This window comes from Cololabis saira, chromosome 16, assembly GCF_033807715.1.
Source record: "Cololabis saira isolate AMF1-May2022 chromosome 16, fColSai1.1, whole genome shotgun sequence".
NCBI lineage: Eukaryota > Metazoa > Chordata > Actinopteri > Beloniformes > Belonidae > Cololabis > Cololabis saira.
The window spans coordinates 30,288,935-30,302,465 of record NC_084602.1 but is presented as its reverse complement, the minus strand read 5'-3'; the positions used below and the strand labels follow the sequence as shown (position 1 = coordinate 30,302,465).

At 39.8% G+C, this 13,531-nt stretch overlaps 1 protein-coding gene across 1 annotated transcript in view; it reads left to right on the top strand.

Moving 5' to 3' along the window:
* The window catches only part of LOC133462171 (uncharacterized), a 34,401-nt gene that overhangs the window by 4,737 nt on the left and 16,133 nt on the right, over window positions 1-13,531 (top strand). Inside the window, exons 20-71 of the mRNA XM_061743312.1 lie at window positions 139-338; window positions 440-552; window positions 723-829; window positions 967-1,143; window positions 1,456-1,664; window positions 1,766-1,860; window positions 1,967-1,992; window positions 2,164-2,185; window positions 2,294-2,321; window positions 2,416-2,500; window positions 2,630-2,776; window positions 2,862-3,073; window positions 3,168-3,271; window positions 3,367-3,485; window positions 3,594-3,761; window positions 3,959-4,158; window positions 4,260-4,372; window positions 4,543-4,649; window positions 4,787-4,963; window positions 5,276-5,484; window positions 5,586-5,680; window positions 5,787-5,812; window positions 5,984-6,005; window positions 6,114-6,141; window positions 6,236-6,320; window positions 6,450-6,596; window positions 6,682-6,893; window positions 6,988-7,091; window positions 7,187-7,305; window positions 7,414-7,581; window positions 7,775-7,974; window positions 8,076-8,188; window positions 8,359-8,465; window positions 8,603-8,779; window positions 9,092-9,300; window positions 9,402-9,496; window positions 9,603-9,628; window positions 9,800-9,821; window positions 9,930-9,957; window positions 10,052-10,136; window positions 10,266-10,412; window positions 10,498-10,709; window positions 10,804-10,907; window positions 11,003-11,121; window positions 11,230-11,397; window positions 11,591-11,790; window positions 11,891-12,003; window positions 12,174-12,280; window positions 12,393-12,563; window positions 12,645-12,850; window positions 12,952-13,052; window positions 13,169-13,287. Coding sequence (XP_061599296.1) covers window positions 139-338; window positions 440-552; window positions 723-829; window positions 967-1,143; window positions 1,456-1,664; window positions 1,766-1,860; window positions 1,967-1,992; window positions 2,164-2,185; window positions 2,294-2,321; window positions 2,416-2,500; window positions 2,630-2,776; window positions 2,862-3,073; window positions 3,168-3,271; window positions 3,367-3,485; window positions 3,594-3,761; window positions 3,959-4,158; window positions 4,260-4,372; window positions 4,543-4,649; window positions 4,787-4,963; window positions 5,276-5,484; window positions 5,586-5,680; window positions 5,787-5,812; window positions 5,984-6,005; window positions 6,114-6,141; window positions 6,236-6,320; window positions 6,450-6,596; window positions 6,682-6,893; window positions 6,988-7,091; window positions 7,187-7,305; window positions 7,414-7,581; window positions 7,775-7,974; window positions 8,076-8,188; window positions 8,359-8,465; window positions 8,603-8,779; window positions 9,092-9,300; window positions 9,402-9,496; window positions 9,603-9,628; window positions 9,800-9,821; window positions 9,930-9,957; window positions 10,052-10,136; window positions 10,266-10,412; window positions 10,498-10,709; window positions 10,804-10,907; window positions 11,003-11,121; window positions 11,230-11,397; window positions 11,591-11,790; window positions 11,891-12,003; window positions 12,174-12,280; window positions 12,393-12,563; window positions 12,645-12,850; window positions 12,952-13,052; window positions 13,169-13,287 — 6,453 coding nt within the window. The remainder of the gene's footprint in view (window positions 1-138; window positions 339-439; window positions 553-722; window positions 830-966; window positions 1,144-1,455; window positions 1,665-1,765; window positions 1,861-1,966; window positions 1,993-2,163; window positions 2,186-2,293; window positions 2,322-2,415; window positions 2,501-2,629; window positions 2,777-2,861; window positions 3,074-3,167; window positions 3,272-3,366; window positions 3,486-3,593; window positions 3,762-3,958; window positions 4,159-4,259; window positions 4,373-4,542; window positions 4,650-4,786; window positions 4,964-5,275; window positions 5,485-5,585; window positions 5,681-5,786; window positions 5,813-5,983; window positions 6,006-6,113; window positions 6,142-6,235; window positions 6,321-6,449; window positions 6,597-6,681; window positions 6,894-6,987; window positions 7,092-7,186; window positions 7,306-7,413; window positions 7,582-7,774; window positions 7,975-8,075; window positions 8,189-8,358; window positions 8,466-8,602; window positions 8,780-9,091; window positions 9,301-9,401; window positions 9,497-9,602; window positions 9,629-9,799; window positions 9,822-9,929; window positions 9,958-10,051; window positions 10,137-10,265; window positions 10,413-10,497; window positions 10,710-10,803; window positions 10,908-11,002; window positions 11,122-11,229; window positions 11,398-11,590; window positions 11,791-11,890; window positions 12,004-12,173; window positions 12,281-12,392; window positions 12,564-12,644; window positions 12,851-12,951; window positions 13,053-13,168; window positions 13,288-13,531) is intronic.

Sequence of the window (13,531 nt, the reverse complement as noted above, 5' to 3'; positions counted from 1 at the left end):
ATTCTTTGTAATCAATCAATCAATCATTCTTACCCAACTACTTTAATACATACCCTTCAGTTCAAGAATTTCAAACTTCATATTATGCTCTACACACAACATCAACAATTTGAAACCTTACATGTCATGTTTTGACAGATCCCACAATTCCAACCTGTTGTGAGAGATGTTATCATGAACAGAACCTTCCTCATCATCAGTACCCGTTTCCCAACTTTCAAACAACGGGACTTTTACGTTTGGTTCAATGTCAAACTGGCCTCCATCCTTGCAAGTTTCACTCCACAGATGCTCACGATTGCCACCTCAAGTGTAAACTGCACAACCTACCATGTTGTGTGAGTTGCATTTTGACAACAACTAAGACGCCAATGCATCAAAGTACAAAGTACTTTCAAAGGACTGTGTTACAAAACTATTTTTTTTCCAATTTTTTCAGTGTGAGCGGCCTGGCCCGTGTTTTCCCTGACATACCCTTACATAGACAACAAGGAATCACAGACGCTCTTCTGGACTACCTGACAACATCTGTCAGTGTCATCAACAAGCCAGGTAGGACTGACGCAGTCAGAGTGTGGTCACTTGTCCATGTCATTCAATTTGACGCTAAAAATCTGCTTGAATACCAATGCGAAGAAACATAGATTTTCAAATGTTTCATCAATGAAAAAAGCTACTTATCAATTTGGGACTGTTCTAACATCCCTTTGAATATATCTTAGATTGCAGGCAGGGAATGCAGACTGATGCCGAATGGCTTGAAACAAACCTGGGCCCATTTGCTCAATACGTATCCTACACTGATCTCAAAATCTTCAACCTTTCCCAGGTAAGCCAGTACTTTCACTACCAATCCTCCAGGAAATAGGGAGCACCACATCAACAACATGGAAGTTGTACACCTGGGTCTTTCTGCCATGTTGATGAGAAAAGTCGTTCAATCGTGATTTTGCTTTGCATCAACAGGAGACAGTTGTGGGTGTCCTTACACCACAACAGAAGGCTGAACTCATACTGGATCCAGACAGCGGTGCATTGGAAAATGCCACTCTAGTAAGAGTGGTGCTAACAAACCTTACCCAGTCCGGCAATAACAGGACACTCAATCAGTTTTTCCAGGCTTTTACAGAAAACATCAAGCAGGTGAATGCTTATGTCTAACTTTTATGTTTGTTTGTTTTTTTCTGTTAGTCAAACAACAAAACAAAAGAATGTTTGACAACATGGACATGCATAGCATAGCCTGGACTCAAAAGGTTTTTTCAGCAGCCATGACTGAAGTCAAATAATGTATTTCATATACTTGACTGAATCCTGGCATTTTCGCCAAAACTCTGGCCATTGTTATATATAATATTACAAAGGTGTACCATCAATGTTGCAATACTTTTCAAATGATTTCACAGATATTAAAAATGTCCTGCTGAACTATAAAATGAATTCTTCTGCTTTCAGAAAAACATTACTTTCATCACAAATCCAGCTGTACAAGACACCATCTTAAACCTGACGCTTACTGCCCTTGCGCCTAAATTTGGGGACTTTGGGCCTGAAGAGTTTCAGCTGTGGTTCCAGATCTATTTGGTTCCTGTGATACCAAGCCTGCATCCAGACAACCTGCGGGTGATCCCCAGGAGCATCAGTTGTGAATCCTACACAGCTATGTAAGACACATTTCTCAGCACAAGAATGATATAATCTGTCTTTTCAATTTGCCAGACTGTATTTCAAGAAAAGTCACAATAATGACTTGTCTTTTCTTCAGCCTAACTGGTCTTAACGAAAGTTTGGAATTCTTGCCACTGAATCTTTCAATGGGTGTGAGATCAAGCATCAGATTCCTAAAGAATAGATTCCCACGTAAGTAGAAAGACTGTTTTTGTACCATTATCTTTTAGCAAAGCCAAATGTCACCCATGTGACAACAACGTATTAATAACAACATGCACATTTTCCTCTCTAACAGGTTGCTCAGTACCAGATTCCTTCGTGGTAAGTTCAATTTTGGGGGGTATTTTCAGTGAATTAAACAATAATTGCTGACAATTTAAAAGACAAAAACATGGGGAAAAAACTTTGAAATAGAAGTTATGAAAAGATACTACATTTCATCGAGTTATTTCTAAAAGACTAATATATATGTATTGCCTCATTTGTCTGTAGTGCAAAGAGACACCTGTTGATGGTAAGTCTGCTGAAAATTACTTGTTACCACATTAATGTACCAACTTCATTTTGAAGTACCAGCATCTCATACACTAATATGTATTAACTTTTTTTCCCCATTCTACAGAGGACCTCATCTGTGCTGCTGTGAATAGGTGGGTGGCTTGCTCTTTTACCTGGTGGTGAGTTTGCACATTCTCTAGCACAGTGTAACTAAGGCCACAATGTGTTTCTTATCGTTTTGCTCAGATCACAACTCCAGCAAGCACTGGCAATTGACAATTCATCTTCAGTCTTGTGCAATTTCACCATCACTCAACATGCCTGCTCCTTGGTAAGACTGATGGAAGCAAATGTTAATTCAAAAAAGCATATTACACTTTTGTTAAATTATAATTAACAGACAAGTGTTTTTAATTTCTGACAAATAACCTATATTTCCTGTAAATCCCTCACACTAAAGGCCACACATCTCACACAAAATAAGTTGGCCACATTGCTGAAATGCTCACTGGAAAGCCAAACAACATACCCAGTTGAGATCTGGAAGCTTTTCTTCCAAAAGACTTCTCCTGCTCTGGACCGGGCCCTTGAAACATTCACCACCACGGTAAATCCAATCATAGGCCAAACATTATACTGATTATTTTTCTGTGTGAATTTATACATCTAACCATTGTCCTCCCAAATCCCAGGCCCCCAACAACAGCAGCCCAGCTTTGTCAAATGCTCTCGAGGCTCTGGGAGAGGTGAAACTTGCCAACTTCAGCCAGGCACAACTACAGAATGAGGATTTCATCAGCAATTGGTTCCAGAAAACGATCCAACCCTTCCTATCCTCTCCATCCACAAACTTCCTATCCTGTCTTAGCACCAAAAACTTCAGCTGCCTCACGTACCAGATTGTGTAAGTATATATATGATATACTACTCCACTCTCAACTGTTTTGCAGCACCCACTCCCGATGTTCAGATGCTTAAAGTCTCTCCTCAAATTTTAGCATCAAGGAATTCAGCAATCAAAGGCCATTCATGGACAGCAACAGACAGCAAACAGTCTTCACTAATTTCATAAGACCATTCCTCTCAAGAAATGATTCATCAGGTAAAAGCAGGATCTCAGGCTCAGTTTGCTCATGTCTTCATAGCCGCTGCAATATGAGCACCCATCCAATGTCTGTCCTTTTTTATCTTACTCAGATCCAGGCTGCATCTCATCTGTCAATGGAAGTCAAGAATGGCTACAAAAGAACCTTGGCATCTTCTCTGCCTTTGCATCTCTACAGGATTTGGAAGCACTCTATCCAAACGTTTCCGCTGTGAGTGCCTACTGCACTGCAATGGGCGTTTTGTTTCAAACTATCATCTTTTGCCCTGCCATTTTGGAATGAGTTATGGCTGACTTTGTATTTCTTTCTATTTTGTAGAATCTATCCTTGTCAGAGCTCACTCCCTCTCAGGTGGCACAGTTACTGCTGAGCTCTGGGTCCTCCAATGACACGGAACTAATCGATCAAGTCTTTGAGCGACTTGAGGATGGCGACGCTCTGGAAAATGTGGATGAATTCCTCACACAGCTGCCAGTAAACGGACAGGTAAGCTACACTTTCAACTGCAGCAATGAGGATAATTCCAGTCTTAAAACACATCATTCTTTGTAATCAATCAATCAATCAATCATTCTTACCCAACTACTTTAATACATACCCTTCAGTTCAAGAATTTCAAACTTCATATTATGCTCTACACACAACATCAACAATTTGAAACCTTACATGTCATGTTTTGACAGATCCCACAATTCCAACCTGTTGTGAGAGATGTTATCATGAACAGAACCTTCCTCATCATCAGTACCCGTTTCCCAACTTTCAAACAACGGGACTTTTACGTTTGGTTCAATGTCAAACTGGCCTCCATCCTTGCAAGTTTCACTCCACAGATGCTCACGATTGCCACCTCAAGTGTAAACTGCACAACCTACCATGTTGTGTGAGTTGCATTTTGACAACAACTAAGACGCCAATGCATCAAAGTACAAAGTACTTTCAAAGGACTGTGTTACAAAACTATTTTTTTTCCAATTTTTTCAGTGTGAGCGGCCTGGCCCGTGTTTTCCCTGACATACCCTTACATAGACAACAAGGAATCACAGACGCTCTTCTGGACTACCTGACAACATCTGTCAGTGTCATCAACAAGCCAGGTAGGACTGACGCAGTCAGAGTGTGGTCACTTGTCCATGTCATTCAATTTGACGCTAAAAATCTGCTTGAATACCAATGCGAAGAAACATAGATTTTCAAATGTTTCATCAATGAAAAAAGCTACTTATCAATTTGGGACTGTTCTAACATCCCTTTGAATATATCTTAGATTGCAGGCAGGGAATGCAGACTGATGCCGAATGGCTTGAAACAAACCTGGGCCCATTTGCTCAATACGTATCCTACACTGATCTCAAAATCTTCAACCTTTCCCAGGTAAGCCAGTACTTTCACTACCAATCCTCCAGGAAATAGGGAGCACCACATCAACAACATGGAAGTTGTACACCTGGGTCTTTCTGCCATGTTGATGAGAAAAGTCGTTCAATCGTGATTTTGCTTTGCATCAACAGGAGACATGTGTGGGTGTCCTTACACCACAACAGAAGGCTGAACTCATACTGGATCCAGACAGCGGTGCATTGGAAAATGCCACTCTAGTAAGAGTGGTGCTAACAAACCTTACCCAGTCCGGCAATAACAGGACACTCAATCAGTTTTTCCAGGCTTTTACAGAAAACATCAAGCAGGTGAATGCTTCTGTCTAACTTTTATGTTTGTTTGTTTTTTTCTGTTAGTCAAACAACAAAACAAAAGAATGTTTGACAACATGGACATGCATAGCATAGCCTGGACTCAAAAGGTTTTTTCAGCAGCCATGACTGAAGTCAAATAATGTATTTCATATACTTGACTGAATCCTGGCATTTTCGCCAAAACTCTGGCCATTGTTATATATAATATTACAAAGGTGTACCATCAATGTTGCAATACTTTTCAAATGATTTCACAGATATTAAAAATGTCCTGCTGAACTATAAAATGAATTCTTCTGCTTTCAGAAAAACATTACTTTCATCACAAATCCAGCTGTACAAGACACCATCTTAAACCTGACGCTTACTGCCCTTGCGCCTAAATTTGGGGACTTTGGGCCTGAAGAGTTTCAGCTGTGGTTCCAGATCTATTTGGTTCCTGTGATACCAAGCCTGCATCCAGACAACCTGCGGGTGATCCCCAGGAGCATCAGTTGTGAATCCTACACAGCTATGTAAGACACATTTCTCAGCACAAGAATGATATAATCTGTCTTTTCAATTTGCCAGACTGTATTTCAAGAAAAGTCACAATAATGACTTGTCTTTTCTTCAGCCTAACTGGTCTTAACGAAAGTTTGGAATTCTTGCCACTGAATCTTTCAATGGGTGTGAGATCAAGCATCAGATTCCTAAAGAATAGATTCCCACGTAAGTAGAAAGACTGTTTTTGTACCATTATCTTTTAGCAAAGCCAAATGTCACCCATGTGACAACAACGTATTAATAACAACATGCACATTTTCCTCTCTAACAGGTTGCTCAGTACCAGATTCCTTCGTGGTAAGTTCAATTTTGGGGGGTATTTTCAGTGAATTAAACAATAATTGCTGACAATTTAAAAGAGAAAAACATGGGGAAAAAACTTTGAAATAGAAGTTATGAAAAGATACTACATTTCATCGAGTTATTTCTAAAAGACTAATATATATGTATTGCCTCATTTGTCTGTAGTGCAAAGAGACACCTGTCGATGGTAAGTCTGCTGAAAATTACTTGTTACCACATTAATGTACCAACTTCATTTTGAAGTACCAGCATCTCATACACTAATATGTATTAACTTTTTTTCCCCATTCTACAGAGGACCTCATCTGTGCTGCTGTGAATAGGTGGGTGGCTTGCTCTTTTACCTGGTGGTGAGTTTGCACATTCTCTAGCACAGTGTAACTAAGGCCACAATGTGTTTCTTATCGTTTTGCTCAGATCACAACTCCAGCAAGCACTGGCAATTGACAATTCATCTTCAGTCTTGTGCAATTTCACCATCACTCAACATGCCTGCTCCTTGGTAAGACTGATGGAAGCAAATGTTAATTCAAAAAAGCATATTACACTTTTGTTAAATTATAATTAACAGACAAGTGTTTTTAATTTCTGACAAATAACCTATATTTCCTGTAAATCCCTCACACTAAAGGCCACACATCTCACACAAAATAAGTTGGCCACATTGCTGAAATGCTCACTGGAAAGCCAAACAACATACCCAGTTGAGATCTGGAAGCTTTTCTTCCAAAAGACTTCTCCTGCTCTGGACCGGGCCCTTGAAACATTCACCACCACGGTAAATCCAATCATAGGCCAAACATTATACTGATTATTTTTCTGTGTGAATTTATACATCTAACCATTGTCCTCCCAAATCCCAGGCCCCCAACAACAGCAGCCCAGCTTTGTCAAATGCTCTCGAGGCTCTGGGAGAGGTGAAACTTGCCAACTTCAGCCAGGCACAACTACAGAATGAGGATTTCATCAGCAATTGGTTCCAGAAAACGATCCAACCCTTCCTATCCTCTCCATCCACAAACTTCCTATCCTGTCTTAGCACCAAAAACTTCAGCTGCCTCACGTACCAGATTGTGTAAGTATATATATGATATACTACTCCACTCTCAACTGTTTTGCAGCACCCACTCCCGATGTTCAGATGCTTAAAGTCTCTCCTCAAATTTTAGCATCAAGGAATTCAGCAATCAAAGGCCATTCATGGACAGCAACAGACAGCAAACAGTCTTCACTAATTTCATAAGACCATTCCTCTCAAGAAATGATTCATCAGGTAAAAGCAGGATCTCAGGCTCAGTTTGCTCATGTCTTCATAGCCGCTGCAATATTAGCACCCATCCAATGTCTGTCCTTTTTTATCTTACTCAGATCCAGGCTGCATCTCATCTGTCAATGGAAGTCAAGAATGGCTACAAAAGAACCTTGGCATCTTCTCTGCCTTTGCATCTCTACAGGATTTGGAAGCACTCTATCCAAACGTTTCCGCTGTGAGTGCCTACTGCACTGAAATGGGCGTTTTGTTTCAAACTATCATCTTTTGCCCTGCCATTTTGGAATGAGTTATGGCTGACTTTGTATTTCTTTCTATTTTGTAGAATCTATCCTTGTCAGAGCTCACTCCCTCTCAGGTGGCACAGTTACTGCTGAGCTCTGGGTCCTCCAATGACACGGAACTAATCGATCAAGTCTTTGAGCGACTTGAGGATGGCGACGCTCTGGAAAATGTGGATGAATTCCTCACACAGCTGCCAGTAAACGGACAGGTAAGCTACACTTTCAACTGCAGCAATGAGGATAATTCCAGTCTTAAAACACATCATTCTTTGTAATCAATCAATCAATCATTCTTACCCAACTACTTTAATACATACCCTTCAGTTCAAGAATTTCAAACTTCATATTATGCTCTACACACAACATCAACAATTTGAAACCTTACATGTCATGTTTTGACAGATCCCACAATTCCAACCTGTTGTGAGAGATGTTATCATGAACAGAACCTTCCTCATCATCAGTACCCGTTTCCCAACTTTCAAACAACGGGACTTTTACGTTTGGTTCAATGTCAAACTGGCCTCCATCCTTGCAAGTTTCACTCCACAGATGCTCACGATTGCCACCTCAAGTGTAAACTGCACAACCTACCATGTTGTGTGAGTTGCATTTTGACAACAACTAAGACGCCAATGCATCAAAGTACAAAGTACTTTCAAAGGACTGTGTTACAAAACTATTTTTTTTCCAATTTTTTCAGTGTGAGCGGCCTGGCCCGTGTTTTCCCTGACATACCCTTACATAGACAACAAGGAATCACAGACGCTCTTCTGGACTACCTGACAACATCTGTCAGTGTCATCAACAAGCCAGGTAGGACTGACGCAGTCAGAGTGTGGTCACTTGTCCATGTCATTCAATTTGACGCTAAAAATCTGCTTGAATACCAATGCGAAGAAACATAGATTTTCAAATGTTTCATCAATGAAAAAAGCTACTTATCAATTTGGGACTGTTCTAACATCCCTTTGAATATATCTTAGATTGCAGGCAGGGAATGCAGACTGATGCCGAATGGCTTGGAACAAACCTGGGCCCATTTGCTCAATACGTATCCTACACTGATCTCAAAATCTTCAACCTTTCCCAGGTAAGCCAGTACTTTCACTACCAATCCTCCAGGAAATAGGGAGCACCACATCAACAACATGGAAGTTGTACACCTGGGTCTTTCTGCCATGTTGATGAGAAAAGTCGTTCAATCGTGATTTTGCTTTGCATCAACAGGAGACAGTTGTGGGTGTCCTTACACCACAACAGAAGGCTGAACTCATACTGGATCCAGACAGCGGTGCATTGGAAAATGCCACTCTCGTAAGAGTGGTGCTAACAAACCTTACCCAGTCCGGCAATAACAGGACACTCAATCAGTTTTTCCAGGCTTTTACAGAAAACATCAAGCAGGTGAATGCTTCTGTCTAACTTTTATGTTTGTTTGTTTTTTTATGTTAGTCAAACAACAAAACAAAAGAATGTTTGACAACATGGACATGCATAGCATAGCCTGGACTCAAAAGGTTTTTTCAGCAGCCATGACTGAAGTCAAATAATGTATTTCATATACTTGACTGAATCCTGACATTTTCGCCAAAACTCTGGCCATTGTTATATATAATATTACAAAGGTGTACCATCAATGTTGCAATACTTTTCAAATGATTTCACAGATATTAAAAATTTCCTGCTGAACTATAAAATGAATTCTTCTGCTTTCAGAAAAACATTACTTTCATCACAAATCCAGCTGTACAAGACACCATCTTAAACCTGACGCTTACTGCCCTTGCGCCTAAATTTGGGGACTTTGGGCCTGAAGAGTTTCAGCTGTGGTTCCAGATCTATTTGGTTCCTGTGATACCAAGCCTGCATCCAGACAACCTGCGGGTGATCCCCAGGAGCATCAGTTGTGAATCCTACACAGCTATGTAAGACACATTTCTCAGCACAAGAATGATATAATCTGTCTTTTCAATTTGCCAGACTGTAATTCAAGAAAAGTCACAATAATGACTTGTCTTTTCTTCAGCCTAACTGGTCTTAAGGAAAGTTTGGAATTCTTGCCACTGAATCTTTCAATGGGTGTGAGATCAAGCATCAGATTCCTAAAGAATAGATTCCCACGTAAGTAGAAAGACTGTTTTTGTACCATTATCTTTTAGCAAAGCCAAATGTCACCCATGTGACAACAACGTATTAATAACAACATGCACATTTTCCTCTCTAACAGGTTGCTCAGTACCAGATTCCTTTGTGGTAAGTTCAATTTTGGGGGGTATTTTCAGTGAATTAAACAATAATTGCTGACAATTTAAAAGAGAAAAACATGGGGAAAAAACTTTGAAATAGAAGTTATGAAAAGATACTACATTTCATCGAGTTATTTCTAAAAGACTAATATATATGTATTGCCTCATTTGTCTGTAGTGCAAAGAGACACCTGTTGATGGTAAGTCTGCTGAAAATTACTTGTTACCACATTAATGTACCAACTTCATTTTGAAGTACCAGCATCTCATACACTAATATGTATTAACTTGTTTTCCCCATTCTACAGAGGACCTCATCTGTGCTGCTGTGAATAGGTGGGTGGCTTGCTCTTTTACCTGGTGGTGAGTTTGTACATTCTCTAGCACAGTGTAACTAAGGCCACAATGTGTTTCTTATCGTTTTGCTCAGATCACAACTCCAGCAAGCACTGCCAATTGACAATTCATCTTCAGTCTTGTGCAATTTCACCATCACTCAACATGCCTGTTCCTTGGTAAGACTGATGGAAGCAAATGTTAATTCAAAAAAGCATATTACACTTTTGTTAAATTATAATTAACAGACAAGTGTTTTTAATTTCTGACAAATAACCTATATTTCCTGTAAATCCCTCACACTAAAGGCCACACATCTCCCACAAAATAAGTTGGCCACATTGCTGAAATGCTCACTGGAAAGCCAAACAACATACCCAGTTGAGATCTGGAAGCTTTTCTTCCAAAAGACTTCTCCTGCTCTGGACCGGGCCCTTGAAACATTCACCACCACGGTAAATCCAATCATAGGCCAAACATTATACTGATTATTTTTCTGTGTGAATTTATACATCTAACCATTGTCCTCCCAAATCCCAGGCCCCCAACAACAGCAGCCCAGCTTTGTCAAATGCTCTCGAGGCTCTGGGAGAGGTGAAACTTGCCAACTTCAGCCAGGCACAACTACAGAATGAGGATTTCATCAGCAATTGGTTCCAGAAAACGATCCAACCCTTCCTATCCTCTCCATCCACAAACTTCCTATCCTGTCTTAGCACCAAAAACTTCAGCTGCCTCACGTACCAGATTGTGTAAGTATATATATGATATACTACTCCACTCTCAACTGTTTTGCAGCACCCACTCCCGATGTTCAGATGCTTAAAGTCTCTCCTCAAATTTTAGCATCAAGGAATTCAGCAATCAAAGGCCATTCATGGACAGCAACAGACAGCAAACAGTCTTCACTAATTTCATAAGACCATTCCTCTCAAGAAATGATTCATCAGGTAAAAGCAGGATCTCAGGCTCAGTTTGCTCATGTCTTCATAGCCGCTGCAATATGAGCACCCATCCAATGTCTGTCCTTTTTTATCTTACTCAGATCCAGGCTGCATCTCATCTGTCAATGGAAGTCAAGAATGGCTACAAAAGAACCTTGGCATCTTCTCTGCCTTTGCATCTCTACAGGATTTGGAAGCACTCTATCCAAACGTTTCCGCTGTGAGTGCCTACTGCACTGCAATGGGCGTTTTGTTTCAAACTATCATCTTTTGCCCTGCCATTTTGGAATGAGTTATGGCTGACTTTGTATTTCTTTCTATTTTGTAGAATCTATCCTTGTCAGAGCTCACTCCCTCTCAGGTGGCACAGTTACTGCTGAGCTCTGGGTCCTCCAATGACACGGAACTAATCGATCAAGTCTTTGAGCGACTTGAGGATGGCGACGCTCTGGAAAATGTGGATGAATTCCTCACACAGCTGCCAGTAAACGGACAGGTAAGCTACACTTTCAACTGCAGCAATGAGGATAATTACAGTCTTAAAACACATCATTCTTTGTAATCAATCAATCAATCATTCTTACCCAACTACTTTAATACATACCCTTCAGTTCAAGAATTTCAAACTTCATATTATGCTCTACACACAACATCAACAATTTGAAACCTTACATGTCATGTTTTGACAGATCCCACAATTCCAACCTGTTGTGAGAGATGTTATCATGAACAGAACCTTCCTCATCATCAGTACCCGTTTCCCAACTTTCAAACAACGGGACTTTTACGTTTGGTTCAATGTCAAACTGGCCTCCATCCTTGCAAGTTTCACTCCACAGATGCTCATGATTGCCACCTCAAGTGTAAACTGCACAACCTACCATGTTGTGTGAGTTGCATTTTGACAACAACTAAGACGCCAATGCATCAAAGTACAAAGTACTTTCAAAGGACTGTGTTACAAAACTATTTTTTTCCAATTTTTGCAGTGTGAGCGGCCTGGCCCGTGTTTTCCCTGACATACCCTTACATAGACAACAAGGAATCACAGACGCTCTTCTGGACTACCTGACAACATCTGCCAGTGTCATCAACAAGCCAGGTAGGACTGACGCAGTCAGAGTGTGGTCACTTGTCCATGTCATTCAATTTGACGCTAAAAATCTGCTTGAATACCAATGTGAAGAAACATAGATTTTCAAATGTTTCATCAATGAAAAAAGCTACTTATCAATTTGGGACTGTTCTAACATCCCTTTGAATATATCTTAGATTGCAGGCAGGGAATGCAGACTGATGCCGAATGGCTTGAAACAAACCTGGGCCCATTTGCTCAATACGTATCCTACACTGATCTCAAAATCTTCAACCTTTCTCAGGTATTTCTTAGATTCTGCATGATTATATTTAAAATGTTTATTGATGTTTAACTGAAATAAGTGGACATATTTTTACTCCTCTTTTGTTTCTTTTTTTTTACAATTGTTTCAGGTCACCATATTAGACTCAATTTCTTCAGAAGAAAAAGCTAAATTCCTCCTTGAACCAAACAACTTATCCAATGAAACTCTTGTCATACTGGTGTTCTCAAAACTTACTGCTTCATCATCTTTAGAAAGCCTTGAAACTTTCTTTGAGACATTTGTTGACGATGCTGCAGTGGTAAGTATTTTTTTTCTGAGAGTTACAATGAATATATTAAACCACAAAATGTTCCTCTGTTAACTGCCTATTTCTTTTTAGCAAAACCTGACTGCTGTTAACCCTACCCTGAGTTACACCATCCTAAATCTGACACTATTGGCACTTGGTCCAGAACTATCTCTGCTAAAAGCTGAGGGATTCAAGTCATGGTTCCAGGTTTATCTGATTCCTTTCCTTCCAAGTGTTGACTCTCACATCTTTAAAATGATTCCCAAAAATATCACCTGCAAGTCCTATCGAGAGATGTGAGTGAAGTGTCTGTTTTATTTGATCACATGCACTGATGTGTTCTAGACCATCTTAGAATAAATTTTGGTGAATGAAATATACATTCTTGTCTTCTCAGAGTCACGGGTTTCAACAACGTTTTCCCAAAACTCTCTGCAAATCAGACCCAGCAAGTATCCACGTTTGCATTAGAATATCTCAGAGGACAGTCCGGTTCAGGTAACTTGTACAAAAACAGTGTGACATGCATTACCAGAAGTAGTCGGTTTGAATTGAATAAATCACGGTTATATTCAGTTTCAAGACATGTTTTTTTTCTGTTTTTTGTTCCCAAGGCGTGTCATGTTTTGAATCTGGAAATGATGACAGAAGCTGGCTTAAAAACAACTTTGGTCTGTTCAGTTTCCAAGCCTCTTACCCGGATTTTCTGTTCTTGAAAAAGAATTTCAGTGGAGTAAGTAATGAATTTATTCCTCATATGATCTTGTTGCTTGTTTGTTACTTATCCTCTTTTTTTTTAATGTACCAAGAGATATAAATAGTTGCAACGTAGAAAAATGCAAAGGTACAAGACAATAAACCACTAGCTGCGCTATATATGCATTCTTAATCTTTCATATCACAAAATGCTTTCCATCAAACTAAATGAAAATTGAAAAAAAAAAATCTGCAGATAACTCAAAATTATGGAAAAGTAT